This window comes from Vulpes vulpes, chromosome 8 (assembly GCF_048418805.1).
Source record: "Vulpes vulpes isolate BD-2025 chromosome 8, VulVul3, whole genome shotgun sequence".
In the NCBI taxonomy this organism is placed as follows: domain Eukaryota; kingdom Metazoa; phylum Chordata; class Mammalia; order Carnivora; family Canidae; genus Vulpes; species Vulpes vulpes.
The window spans coordinates 100,617,812-100,633,203 of record NC_132787.1 but is presented as its reverse complement, the minus strand read 5'-3'; the positions used below and the strand labels follow the sequence as shown (position 1 = coordinate 100,633,203).

Here is a 15,392-nt window from a genome sequence, read left to right as displayed (position 1 = left end):
CTGCTTGCTCACCCGACAAGAACACAGCTGTCATCCTGGGCCCTCCCGTTGCCACTGCCCATGTTAGAGCCCAGTCCTGAATCTAGCAGCTTTTTTTCAATTGACTCCCTCATTTTATTAAAACACATCTTTTATGGCTTCCTGAAATGAGATATACTCATTTATGGGTGGTAAATTTTACCAAACCTTACATGATTAACCTCATACTTGATGATTTTAGCTAGATTTAAGAATCTTGTTCAAAAAATATTTTCCGCTAGAAGTTTTGCTTCTAGCTTCTTCTAGCTTCTTCTATTGCTGTTCTGGAGATATCTGAGATCATTCTAATTCAAACTTCCTTTTATGTAAAATGTTTTTCTCTCTGGTAGACTGCATTCCTGATATTCTGGAAGGTTGATGGTATGCTGTAGTGCAGTGGGCATTTCAATCTATAAACTCATAGCCCTTCAATTCTAAATAATAGGCTTGAAATATTTCTTATAAATTTCCTCCCTTTTATTATATATGCCTTCTCTTTATAGAATGCCTGTAATTTGAATATATTTTTATCTGTCTCTTTATCTAACTCTATATTTTTATTCTACTTTCTGGGAAAGTTCTTTGCTTTAATCTTTCAACCCTTGTAATTTTTAGACACCAACGATCATACTTTTTAGGTCCCAAAGTTCTCATAGTTCTCTGTTCCTATTTTATAAAATCCTTTTGTTACTTCACAACTGCAGTATCTTCTCTTATCTCCTGGCCAATATTAATTTTTGAAGTTTTCTTTTTGTGTGGTCTCTGACTTTCAGCTCCATTTTCTGTTTGTTTTGCCTTTCCTTTCCACTTGTTCTGCCTGCTGGCCCCAATCCTCAGATGTCCAGGAAGCACAGTAGCTATGGCAGGACTTGTTCATTTGCTGACTTCACTGTGACCTGGTAATGCACTAATCTTTTGGGACAACATGTCAGTATCTAGAGGCCTCTTCTCAGAGGCTACTCCATTTCTCCAGGAAAGAAATCTCCAAACTGCTACTTGGGGAATATGCCTACACTCTAGGAGCTAGAAGGAGGCAGGGAACCCAAGCTTTGACCTAGATTTTCACCAAATGCTCCGATTTTCAACTCCAGCACTCCACCCCCACCCTATGCTGTGCCTAATGCCTAGGAATCAGGAGGATTTCTGGATCAATATAAAGGTTCTCTGCCTCAATTCATGAATCCAAAAAATAAATCTCTGATTTAATGGAGGAGAAATATGAAAGGAGAGATGGTGAAGGGACATCTACCTGACTTTGAGGAGTGAGGAATAAGGGAATTCAAGTGCTTTTAGCCCCACACCTCATCTCCCACCCCCTTGGACTCCACATTCTGAGGATTTCTAAGGATAAGTCTCACAAAAATAAAAATTCAAACTGAATCAAGAACAAAATTGTGTGCACACCATAACTACAGCTGTGAAAACTATATTTCTATGTTTCAAAGACTAAAAGGCAATACTTTAAAAAGGAAAGAGGTGCTGCATCAGGATCATTTTTTAGAATATTTAACTTTGTAGAATTTAATATTCTTCCATTTAAAAAACTGTAATGTAACTGAATAAAATCAAGTCAAGTGCTTAAAACAACTCCATGCAAAGTCCCTAAATCAGGGACCACTATCAAGTACATGGTCGCATGGTCACCTACCACACACCCATCTCTGTCAAGCCCTGTACCCACCCATCCCGGAGAAATAAAGGTCCCTCGCACAGGCTGATCCTTACCTGCACTCCAGCTCCTCGCACCAATCTTTATCTCGGTGTTTGTGTTCATTCCAAGGAATGAGCACCAAGGCGTCTCCATTATAACTTAAATGAAAAACAATACATAAGCATTTAAAATACACATTAGCTCAGTGACTGGCTACATAAGAAATATGCAAAAATTGTTTTTATGAACTTTAATCTCCATTCCTGTTTATGGTATATTAAGTGGTACATGATATATGCTATAAACAATATGTAAACAGAAAATACCAAATTATTGATTTCTCTTCAATCATAAAAAAAAAGAAAATAAAGAAGTTTAACTTCCTGTGATCACAGAAATGTTCTAGAACTACGCTACCCACTATAGTAACCAGTGGCTATATACACATGTATGAAGCACTTGAAATATGGCTAAGAGAACTTTAATTTTAATTTCAGTGTTAATTAAAATTTAAATAGCCACATAAATTTAATTAACATTTAAATAGTGGCTACCACATATGACAGCAAAGACCTGGAGGATAGGTAATTATTAGAGGGAAGAAATGATCTTGTGGGCTAAAAATAACATTAAATGATCAAGAGGTATAGATTTCCAGTTATAAGATAAACAACACTAGGGATGTAATGTACACAATGACTATAATTAACCCTGCCACATAATATATGGAAAAACTATTAGGTCAGGAAATTCTAGGAGTCTTCATCACAAAGAAAACTTTTTGTTTTCACTTTCTTCCTTTTATATTTTATCTATAGGAGATGACTGACGTTAGCTGAACCTATTGCAATAATCATTTCACAATGTATGTAGATCAAACCATCATACTGTATGCCTTCAACTTACACATGATGTATGTCATTTATTTCTCATTAAAACTGGAAAGAAAGTGTATCACTAAAAGATGAACAAGAGAACTAAGATACGGAAAAATTAAGGCATGACTAGATAGAATTAAGAATAAATTAAAAAAAAAAAAAAAGAATAAATTTAGAGGGATCCCCAGGTGACTCAGTGGTTTAGTGCCTGCCTTTGGCCCAGGGCGTGATCCTGGAGTCCCAGGATCGAGTCCTGCATCAGGCACCCTGCATGGAGCCTGCTTCTCCCTCTGCCTGTGTCGCTGCCTCTCTCTCTCTCTCTCCCTCTCTCTCTCTCTCTCTGTGTCTCTCGTGAATAAATAAATAAAATCTTAAAAAAATAAATTTAGAAAGAAAAGTGAGGTAAAGACTGTAGAGTACGATAACAGAGCAGAGCAACATGCTACACGTTAGGAAACATGAAACACAGAAACCTAGCTGCCTCCCACCTAGCCAAGCAGTGTTTGGCATGTGACTTTCCAAAGCAAAACCCTCAAACATTATCTTGAAGGTCCCTTTAGCTCTAATATTCCGTAAGTCCACGACAATAACTGAAATATCCTGAATTAAGAAGACAAAAACTTTAAGAACAAATGTCAATTGCTCTACTTTATGGTTCAATTAAACATTTTCTCTCCTGTTTCTGAGTATTAATAGTAGCAATTTTCTAAAATTTACCAGAACTCCAGGGAAAGGATTGCACTTTCTTATATCAGGTTGTATTTTTCACTTTCTTCTCTTACAAGATTATGTAACATACCTTGTACAAGAAGCCCTTCGTAAACATTTGAGTATTATGTCAGTGAGAGGTTAGTCCTCATGTAAGCGGTAACAGGAGCCCACTGGGTGATTTCAGAAAGGTGGAAACTGAAAGGTCTGAGAAGGGGCAGTGCTGTTCGTCAGTCAACAGCATCCCCACCAGATTATTACTGGTGCAACTTATCCAAAGTCAAAGCTCCCTATTAAATACAGACAAGAAGAAATGCATTATACCATATTTTATAAATACAGTATTTTACCCACTTTGAAGCTAGCATGTAATGTTCCTGCATAATGTGTCCCAGAGATACATTTGTGAAGGCTTCTGAGTTCATATTTTTAAATTCCTGCATCACACAGATGATCATTTAGCATGGATGCCACAATCACACTATTTCATTTGTCACCAAATAAAAAACCATTTTATTTCCCTCCATGTCAATAACTAATACTTTATCACAGGCTACTGAAATGGAAAGTAAAAGAGTACATGGGGATACAATGATGGTGATGATAATGCAAACTCTTCCAACATAAGAATAAATTGTAGCAGTGAATTGAGGAACAAAGGGGAAAAAAAATGAACAAACGATTACTGCCTTTTCTAATTAAAGCAGACACGGTTCCATAGCTACACAAAATGCTTTCTAAAAGAATTTTAGAAAAATGTATCGTAAGTTGAGATTTGTACTTTCTATAGAAAGTATATATTAAATATAAGAAGTATTACTGAAATGACTAATAGTAGTGTGGGACCCTCAACAAAATAATATTCATTTGGTATTTAAAGACTAGAAAGCTATATAACTTTGTTAAGCTTCACTGAACAGACAGGGTATGAAAACAAGCCAATTTTTATCAAAACACATTTTCAGACAAGTTCTGTTCAGAAGTACACTCCAAAAGGTAGGCCTGAAGAGTCCTGGGTTAATAAAGTTTTTTGCTGCATTTTCAAAGCAAAGCCCAACTAAAATGTTTCCAAATGTGCTAATTACCACTGATGTAGTAATGTTACTACTTGTACTATTAGTATATCTGCAATGATCAGCAACAATAATCTTTAACACTTAATGATCTCCTACTATGGACTAGACAGGATGAAATGTATTAAACATACAAGACTTCATTTAGCCCTGCCAATGTAATGCAGCTAGTAATATGATCTTCCTCATATTACAACAGGAAAACTTTAAACCAAGTTAACTTGCCCATCCTCATAAAAGTAATAAATGACAGTGCCAAGATTTAAACACAACCAGCTAGAATCCAAAACTTAGCCTTCTAGCTAGCACACACCTGTAGAAAGGGCACAGAGGCTATAATCTAGCCCAACCACAAATCCATTCTCATTTTCACCATTGCCTTGCTTCCTATCTAAGAGCCACCAGGCAAAATGTGTAGGTGGCAAGAAAAGGGTCATTTCAGCCTTCCCAAAATTTAATTCAGACAATCCAATAAGGACCACTTACATGCATATTTAAAGTACAATATAAAACCAAACTCAAAAAAAAAAAAAAAAAAACCAAACTCAATACCAGTAGATTACTAAAATGATGAAACTAACTTCTCCTAATACGGCTGGACCTTAGGTCTGATCACCAACACTTACATAAAGCAAAAATCAAAAACCTTCTTTCTGTTCTTTCCTTTCCTTACTGAATATTTCTGCAAACTATTTTAAAACAAATTTTACGAGTTTAAAATACTTGCTATAAAAATACCATAAGTTCTTTATCATGCTTCAAATAATTGCATTTCAAAAACAAGATCTCCTTCCTACCTAAAATATAAATTCCTTGAGGGCAAAATTTTTGTTTGTTTTGTCTACTGCCATATCCTCAATAACTAAAATAGTGCCTGGCATTTAGCAGACTCTAAAACAATGTGTCAGTTGAGTTATTAAATGAAAACACAAAGATTTTTAAGTGAATACTGTTTACTATCCTCAAATTTTTTCAAAAAGTGCTCATAGTATCACAGAAATTCAAAATTGGAATAAAGCAATAAAAGGGGACAATCTGTTCATAAAAATACATATGCCAAAAAGTACCTATATATGGAATCTACAGATCTGAGAGAAATACTTTCCTAACATAGACCACTACGCTGATGCAAGAGCAAGCTATGCTAGTACTGGTGGACATCTAATCTGGGTAGTTGGACACGTCATGTTCTAGTTCAGGTGAGAAAAATGTTTCAGAATATGTATTTCCCTAAATCTCACTATTCTTTAGACTTGAAAATAACTAATCATTACCTTTTTAAAAATGCTCAAATTTTAGCTACTTTACTCTTTGAGAAGGTAAGCAAAACGATAGCACATACAATAAAATTCAGAGAAAAATCTTTTTTACTTAATTCTCTTCACAATAAACATCTTAGTCATGTAAATCCATCAATGGGCTAGGTGAAACTGGTTTTAAAAAAAAAAACAAACCTAGAAAATACACTGCTTTCTTCTAAAGAATTGTACGAACTTTGGAGAGTTGCAAAAGTTACACTTCAAATCTAAAGTTCCACAAACACAACACATTTACATATACTTTGTTTCATCTTTGTCATTTCTTGTTTCTGCTTGACTTAAGAAGTCTTAAAACTTAAAATGCATCACTAAAAAAAAGAAAGCACAGGGTAAACTTATATGATCTCTTTGCAAAATAATGGCTGCTTAATTTTAAGATTCTTTATATTAGAATCCAGTTCATTGTTTTATTCCAAACAATAAACTTTGCTGGTTTCATCTGAAGGTAACATTTATCTGTCAGCAGGAAAAGAATGAATATTTCAAGTTCTATTATGTTCGACTATTCTCTCACCAATTATTTCTCACACTAAATTTAAATGTTTTATTTCAAAGAAATTTTATCAAGAATAAACTTACAAAAAGTTCTTTTGTTCGTGTTCTATGCCATGGAAATAAAAGGCAAAATAAACTGTGAGTTACTACTAATTGCCACCTTTTATGTGCTGGTTTTAAGACATGGAGTTATATTTATTTCTATTATTTAGCATAGAAGAAAATGTTCTGGTAAATAAAGGACAAGAAATAATAATAACTTGAGCCCACATGCAAACTACACTGTGGTTATCATCACTGAACACATCAACTGGTCTGAAACTCCTTGGGAAACCAGTCAAAAGCTAGCTATCATTTAGTACGCCAGGTTGGAAAAAAAAAAAAACTATCTTAAGGCATCATTCAGAGTTCTCTTCTGGACCAACAGGATTCACTTCTATTAATACAGGACTTAGAAAATATAGCAGATTATGAAGTTATTTTGAAACTTAACCTGTATTCTCAGATGTTAGCAATGTATAAGAGAAAGCAGCGTGAAAATACCACCTCCACTGGGACACCTGGGAGGCTCAGTGGTTGAGCATCTGCCTTCGGCTCAAGGTGTGATCCCCAGGTCCTGGGATCAAGTCCCACTTCAGGCTACAGGGAGCCTGCTTCTCCCTCTGTCTACATCTCTGCCTCTGTGTGTGTGTGTCTCTCATAAATAAATAAATAAATTCTTAAAAAAAAAAAAAAACCACCTCTAGGACTTAGATTCTCCTCCCCCCTCCACCAGCTACTGCATCTATTCCCTGGGACCCTGCTGCTTCATCTATTTAACAAATTCTGTAATATTATCTGCCCAAAATGAAGATAAGACTAGACAAATATTTTCTTGAATTCTGATCCATTATACTTAGGAGTATGCTCTTGGAAGCCAACCTCTGTGACAGATGCTACTGTGCACAGCTGTGTAACCTTGATTGAATTATTTAAATTGCCTGTGCCTTAGTTTTCCCATTAGTGACACAGAAAGAACAACAGTATTAACTTCATTTGGATTTGGGGAGAATCAAGGTACTACACCTAAAGACTTTAGAGTAGTACCTGATATATAATAAATGTTCAAACATCATAAAAAGCATCATTATTCCTAACATCAGCAAAAGGTTTTCATGGAGAGTAAAATATAAGATATATGTAACTGGGTGACATTTCAAGATCTATTTTATGATAAATAGTAACATAATATAAATAATATCAATGATTATATTTACAAATACCTAACAACTGCAATAAACTCTGCTGACACCATCCTGAATACATGGCACCTGGCCAACATAACAAGCAGTAATAAGAAGTGATGAACTGATTTATGACAGAGAAATAAGCAACAGTATCCACAAGGCATCATCTCTCTCCCAAACCCTTAAAACAAAGTTTGAAAATAAATATTTTACCATAACCAAAGGATGATTCAATTATTTCTGAGCACAAGTTGGCGAAATCATTAAAGTTTAAGGGAAAGCCACAAACTTCAAAGGAAATTCTCTCAGAAAAGTTAAGTAAGAAAGGCTACTCTTCACCAACGTGTTTGCTGTCAACAAAACAAGGGGCAACAGAGGACTACAGAGGTCAGTTGACCTTACACTACCACATCACCTGTCCCTTGCTTGGACAGAGGACCCTCATTCTGAAGAAGAGGCACTCAAGGTCTCAGAACAATGAAGAAGACTTATGTTTGCTACAGGCAAAGTTACTAAGAGGGGAAGGGGGACGAAAGGTATCCTCAAACCCAATCTCAATGGCATATATTTTAATAAGAATAAGCTAAAATAGACAACATTTTTTTAAAATCCCCAAAACATTTATGTAGTAATTTTTATATTCAGCATGAGGTATTACACGCAATATTTATAAATGTTTCTATTTGTATTAATTTTTGTGATGATTTTCATATTTATAGTATTGCACCTATGGAAAATACGGGTGAATTAAAACTGGTGAATTTTAACTTTCATTTATAGCATAAACTCAACTACAGCTTCAGAGTAGCCAGTATTTCATTCAGTAAGGAAGAACACATATTCAATGTGAAGATACTGAAAGATGTGAGGTTCAAGAGCCAACTAAACACTGATGAGGAAGGACCATTTCATATGGGAGAAGCTCAAAACTACAGTGCCAACCACCGTCAAGGAAGTAACGTAAGAGAAATCAAGTCAATTTTACTCCCTGTTCTGTTACTTAGACTGAATAGCAGCAAAACCCTTATTTCATATTACTTAAAGATAACAAGACCCTGACCAATCTCCTTTAGTCTATTAATTAAAGCAGCAAAACCTTCCAGGACAAAGATAAAAGTATATGACAACTGAATTTACCAACTATAAAGCTAATGAAATGTACCAAAATGTTTATGAATGTTTTATCAATGTACATTACAAGCCCTGACCCTACATAAGGTTGTAATGCTAAGAGTTTAAATCAGAGGTTTAGAGAAGAAAAGAATAATTTATTTTTTTTAAAGATTTTATCTATTTATTCATGAAAGATACACACAGAGAGAGGGAGAGACACAGGCAGAGGGAGAAGCAGGCTCCATGGAGGGAGCCCGACGTGGGACTTGATCCCGGGTCTCCAAGATCACACCCTGGGCTGAAGGCGGCGCTAAACCGCTGAGCCACCCAGGCTGCCCAAAAAAGAATAATTTTTTTAATCTTCCTTTTACTCATATAACTAAAGAAAACAGCAAAAACAATGCCTGTGCAGATCTCAAGACACAGGAAGTGTGATCAAGACCCCGCAAATTCGTGCCTCTAAGAACTATACTGAATGGGCATTACTTTGGGGCTTTTTTTTAAAGATTTATTTATTTGACAGAGAGGGAGAGCACAAGCAGGAGTAGCAGAAGGAGAGGAAGAACAGACTCCCTATTGAGCAGGGAGCACAATGCAGGGCTTGATCCCAGGACCCCAAAATCAAGCCAAAGGAAGCTGCCTAACCGACTGAACCCCCTAGGTGCCCCCCTGCAAGGATATTTCACACATACCACTTCCTATGTGTGAGCCTAAATACAAAGCTCTATAAGCAATTATATTCACACATATATAAATTCAGGAATCTTGAGAAACAGGTATCATGTTTCTCATTTTATAGGAGAGAAAACAGTGCCATAGAAATGTTTACTAACATGCAAAGTCACACAACTAAAAAGCTGCAGCTGAGATTTAACCCAGACAGCCTGGTTCCAGAGCCTGACTTACTAAGTGAATAAACAAATGATCAGTAGGAACAGATCCACTGATATTCTCTTCATTCTAGTATCAGGGCTCTCAAAAACAACTAACAAACTTTAAGAACTGAAAAGATAAGATTTAATTAAGATATAAAACTTAGTCTGAACACATGAGAAATTATTCATCAGGGAAATGCAAATCAAAACCACAATGAGATATCACCTTATACCTGTCACAATGGCTAGAATCAAAAAGACAAGGAATAACAAACAAGTGTTGGCAAGGATGTGGAGAAAAAAAGACCACCGTGCACTGCTGGTAGGAATGTAAATTGATGTAGTTAATATGGAAAACAATATGGAGATTCCTCAAAACCATCTGATCCAGTAATTCCATTACTGGGTATTTACACAAAGAAAATGAAAATACCAATTTGAAAAGATACATGCACCTCTATATTTACTGCAGCATTATTTACAATAGCCATGATGTGGAAGCAACCCCAGTTCCATCAATGGATGAATGGATAAAGATGATGCCTAGTACACTTATACAACAGAGTATTAGTCATTAAAAAAAAAAAAAAAAGCTGAGATCTTGCCATTTGTGACAACATGGATGGACTTAGAGGGTATTATGCTAAGTGAAGTAAGTTGGGCAGAGAAAGACAGATACCATATGATTTCATTTATATGCGGAATCTAAAAAACAAACAACTAAAGAAACAAAGGGCAGAAACAGACCCATAAACGCAGAGAACTGATGGTTACACCAGAGGGCAGATAGGTGGGGGATGAGCGAAATGGGTGAAGGGTAGTGAGACAGAAGCTTCCAGTTTCAGAATGAATAAGTCCTAGGAATAAAGGCACAGCATAGGGAATATTATCAACTGTACTATAATAGCATTGGATGATGACAAATGATAATAACCCTTGTGGTGAGCATAGCATAAGGTATAGACTTGTCAAAAAACTATGTTGTGAAACTAATTTGATGCTGAAACCAATCTGAAGTTAATGTAACACTGTGTGCCAACTATATTTCAACTTAAAAAAAGAAAAAAATTTAATCTGAACAATAAATAAAAAATATGAGCCAACTAAGACTACATAGCTAAGACTGTGATACTCTTGCAACATTTACCTCACCACTGGTGTGATTATTTGTACACAAATGATTCAGATGAGGGCACTTTATACCCTAAGTACCTAAGAATATCGGCAAAATGATTCAAGGAAGTAATTACTCAGCAAGCACCTTTTAAAAAGGAAGCGTGCATTGTGTTACTCTAACTCTTAAACTTGTCAAAATATATATATATATATATATATATATATATATATATATATATATATACACATACATACACACTTCAGAAACCAAGTTATATAGTGGCATTAGGAAAAAAATGTGGATTGATATTTTTTAAAAATAATTTTAAAAAATTATAATTAAAAAATTATAAATTCAGCACTTTATATATATAATATATATAAATATATATAATATTCCTCACCTAAATGGATAGAAAAGTAGTCTAATTCATGGCATGCATATTTACAACGTTGTCTTTAATTGGAACAATCAGTGTAGTGATCTTTAGAGGGAAAAACAATTGAAACCTTCTGTAATGTTCCCAAATAAAGGTTACCTGACTTTCTTCCCCACTACTAAGCTTTTAATGTATTCCTGTTACTGCTGTCACTGCACAGAATTATCAGCAGTCCCCAACTTAGAATGGTTCAATATACAATGTTTTACTTTATGATGGTGTGAAAGGAATATGCATTCAGTAGAAACTACTTTGAATTTTGAAATTTGCTCTTTTCCTGGGCTAGTGTTATGTGGTATGATACTCTCTCACGATGTTGGATAGCAGCAGTGTGCCACAGCTTCCAGTCAGCCATGCAACTGACTACTGAGGATAAACACCCAATTTACTTAAAACCCTTCTGTAATCATATAACCATTCTGTTTTTCACTTTCAGTACTTCAGTAATTCAATAAATTACATAAGATGCTCACCACTTTATTATAAATAGGCTTTGTGTTAGATGATTTTCCCGAACTGTAGTCTAGCATTATGAACATGTTTAAGGTAGGCTAAGCTAAGCTATGATATTCAGTAAGTTAGTTTTATTAAATGCATTTTCAACAACGGGTTTATCAGGATATAACCCCATCATAGGTCACATAAGATATGTACATTTATTTGTGTCTTGCTCCTTTACTGAACTGTAAGCTCCTTCAAGGTTTTAGTCATTTTTATATCCTTAATACAATACCTGGCATTCATTTAAACCTCACTAAATACTTTTTTAAGATTTTATTTATTTATTCATGAGAGAGAGAGAGGCAGAGACTCAGGCAGAGGGAGAAGCAGGCTTCATGCAGGGAGCCCGACGTGGGTCTCCAAGATCACACCCTGAGCTGTAGGCGGCGCTAAACCGCTGCGTCACTGGGGCTGCCCTAAACCTCGCTAAATAAATAATTAATGATAGATAAATGGATAGGTAGATGGATAAACCACAGGGTATTTACAGTTCAAGATGAATATGGTTGCTTGCTCTGTGGCTACAGATTTAGACAATATACTCTAGGGTTTGTTCAAATTTTTCTGATTTAAAATTTCTGAAATGGATTGTACAACCTCCTATAGTATACCCATGCCATCAGCAACACTGCAGGTACTGTATGCTGCAAGTGGCTCTGCGCTGTATATGAGCATGTATAAGCACAAAGAGATGTGAAAAGTCCTAAGCTTTAAATAAACAAAGCAGCACAAAAGGGGGTTTGCCCTAAGATATTGCTGTACAAGTCTGTTTAGAGCCTTTCCATCATGAATTCTTTGGATCTAGTCCAAATTAACTGCAGACTAACATACAATCATAACTAAAGAAACAAAAATCCCAGAAATGTAGACAGAAAGGCTCTGATGTCAATTCCACAGGCTGTGGTTGGGAAGATAATGGTCCAAACATCTGTGGCGCAAGTAATTCTAACACATTTCTACTGTTGATAAAGTTCAAAGTTAAATTAGAGATTGTAGGAAGAGAAAGAAAGAAAAATATTAGAGAATTGAAGAAAATGGGTCTAATATGTTTTAGTATGGATTCTTACTACACAGTAAACACTCATTCACAAAATCACAAACAAGTACAGGAAGTACTCAGGAAGAGGTGAGAGAGTTGACCCTGAAATAAAAATAGGCTCCAGATTATTCACAAACTAGACACAACATCAAATAAACAGCCCTATACCTGCATTGCAAGAACACTTTCTGTAATTTTCAGATTAAGGAAACCCATTATGGATTAATTTAACCCATTATAAATTAAGAAATCTATTTAGATCAACTTCCCAGAGAAGCTAACCTAATAGTACACACACACACACACACACACACACACAATGTGATTACATAATGCATTATGACAAAGGACTAAGTACATTCCATAACAACAGAGATAGGAACTCATCTGGTGAGATGAACAAACCTACATGCCTGGCATCCAATAAAAAATACCAGGTATGTAAAAAAGCAGGAAATTAAGGCCTATAACTAGAAGAATTACCAATTTCTTAAGACCAAGAAATACCAATAACATGAAATGGAGATAGAAAAAACTTTTTAAGTCCAAATCTAACTCCTAGTAATGAAAACTCAGCAGCTCAGATGAAAACACTTTTCATTAAGAGCATTAAGATGGCATTAAGAGCAGAAACCACAGAAGCAAGTAGTCAACTTGCAAAGTAATAGAAACAATCCAAAATGAAAAGCAGAAAAGACTGGGAAAAAAAATGAATTGTAAGACAAGAGCAAGTGGCTAGCACACATATAAGTGGTAGCCCAAAAAGACTGTAATAAGGAGGAGAGATGAGAGAAGAAAAAAATATCAGAAGAAATAATACACATGAATTTACTAAATTTGGTGTAGATCCAAAGAAGTCAATAAGCAGCAATGAGAACAAACACGAAGAAAACCACAACAAGGCACATGATAGTCCAAGAGCTCAAAACTAGTTATAAAGAAAATTTTAAAAACAACCAAAGAAAGTTAAGACACATGATGTAGACAAACAGTGAGAATGAAACCAGCCTCATGGAGGACAATGGAAGACATCAGAGGTGCACAACCTCTAAAGGACTTAAAGGATAAAAGTGACAGCCTAGAATCATGTACTCAGCAAAAGTATTTTTCAAAACAAAGGCAAAATAAAGACTTCTTTGGGCAAACAAAAGCAGAGAATGTGTTGCCAGCAGACTAGCCCTAAAAGAGGTGCCAAAGAAAACCTTCCAGACAAAACAAAATTGGTATTAGATAGAAATCTGGACCTACAAAAGGCAATGAACAGGAGTGGAAACAGTAAATACATGTGCAAATATAAAGTGTATTTTTAATTTTTAAAGAAGTTACTGATTAAAGCAAAAAAAGACAAAAAATGTATTGTGGAGTTCATAACATACATAAAAGTCAAATATAGGTCAACAATCATTCAAAAGCCAGCAGAGAGAAAAATGGAAAAATACTGGGGAAAGGTTCTTACATTATACATGAAGTTTTGCTGTATTATTTGAAGGTAGACCACCATAAGCTAAAGATACATGCTGTAAACACTACAGCAACCACACACACACATACACACACATACAGTTAATAATTCAATAAAGGAGATTAAGTGGAATTATAAAAACAGCCAACTCAAAAGAGGCAGGAAAAGAGAAAAAGGCAAATAATAAATAAATAGAACAAACGATAAACAAATAACCAAAATGTCAGGTTTGAACTAAGCCATACTGAACTATGCATTATATGTATATAGCCAGAGCAAGACAATTAAAGGCAGAGATTGCTAGATTAAACAGCAAGATTCCATTACAGCTGATCCTTGAATAAAACCAGTTTGAACTATGTGGGTCCACTTATACACAGATTTTTCCGATAAATACAGTACTATAACTGTTTTCTCTTCCTTACAATTTTTTAATAAAATTTTCTTTTCCCTAGCTTACTTTATTGTAAGAATATAGTATATAATACATACAACATACATGTTAATTGATCATGCTACTGGTAACTTCTGGTCAACAGTAAGCTAGCTATTAGTAGTTAAGCTCTGGAGAAATCAAAACTCACACATGGATTTCTGACTGCACAGTAAGTCAGTGCCCCTAACACCCACCTTGTTCAAGGATCAACAATCTTATATTGTTATATAAGACAATCTTATATTGTCTATAAGAAACACACTTTAAATATTAAAAAAATCAATGTACATCCAGCATTAGAAAAGTATCCAATGTGAAGAAATCTAATCTCTGTTGAGAATAGCTATCTATGCTTTTCCAGAGTTTAATGTAAAAAAGTCCTCACAAGCCATTCTGTTTCTTTCATAGACAAAACTAAGTTTTAGCATCAGAAGTCAGGATAGTGGTTCTCTTAGATGAGGTGACTACAAGAGGGTAACAGGAGAGGGTATAAGGGATGCTCACAATGTCGTTCTTCAACTTGTTCACAAATGCACCAAACTGTACATCAATTGTACAAATATACCAACTGTATAAATTACACATTTACAGTTTGTTCATGTTCCTGTATATATAATTCAATACAAAGTGAAACTAAAAACTTTAAAATTGCATTCAAGCTAAGGTTCACTAGGTAGCCACTTCATTAAGAATTTGGAACCTCAGGTACCTGATATCAAGAAAGGGATGCTGTGCCAGATGGGCAAATCACGGCATCAGTATCTGCAGGGAAGGATATTCCCTACTACATTTACATTTTGTTTACTCATCAGTCTTTCGCAAGCCTACTTAATGCACTTGAAACTACAAGATATCTGTAACATGATATGCTTATCCACATGTACCAAAAAAACTGGTACTGCTGCTGCCATAGCCTTACCACTGCTGTACACTGAACGCCAGTGATATGCTAGAAACAGTAACAGAGGACACTGATCGCTCTTACATTACTCAATCATCACAATACCTCTGCAATGTCCCTGGTCCCACACTTGAAGAAACT

General features: G+C 35.2%; 1 protein-coding gene across 3 annotated transcripts in view; it reads right to left on the bottom strand.

The window, feature by feature from the left end:
- The window catches only part of NBAS (NBAS subunit of NRZ tethering complex), a 316,983-nt gene that overhangs the window by 196,891 nt on the left and 104,700 nt on the right, over positions 1-15,392 (bottom strand). For all 3 annotated transcript variants that reach the window (XM_072767683.1, XM_072767684.1, XM_072767686.1), the window contains exon 22: positions 1,744-1,827. In XM_072767683.1, coding sequence (XP_072623784.1) covers positions 1,744-1,827 — 84 coding nt within the window. The remainder of the gene's footprint in view (positions 1-1,743; positions 1,828-15,392) is intronic.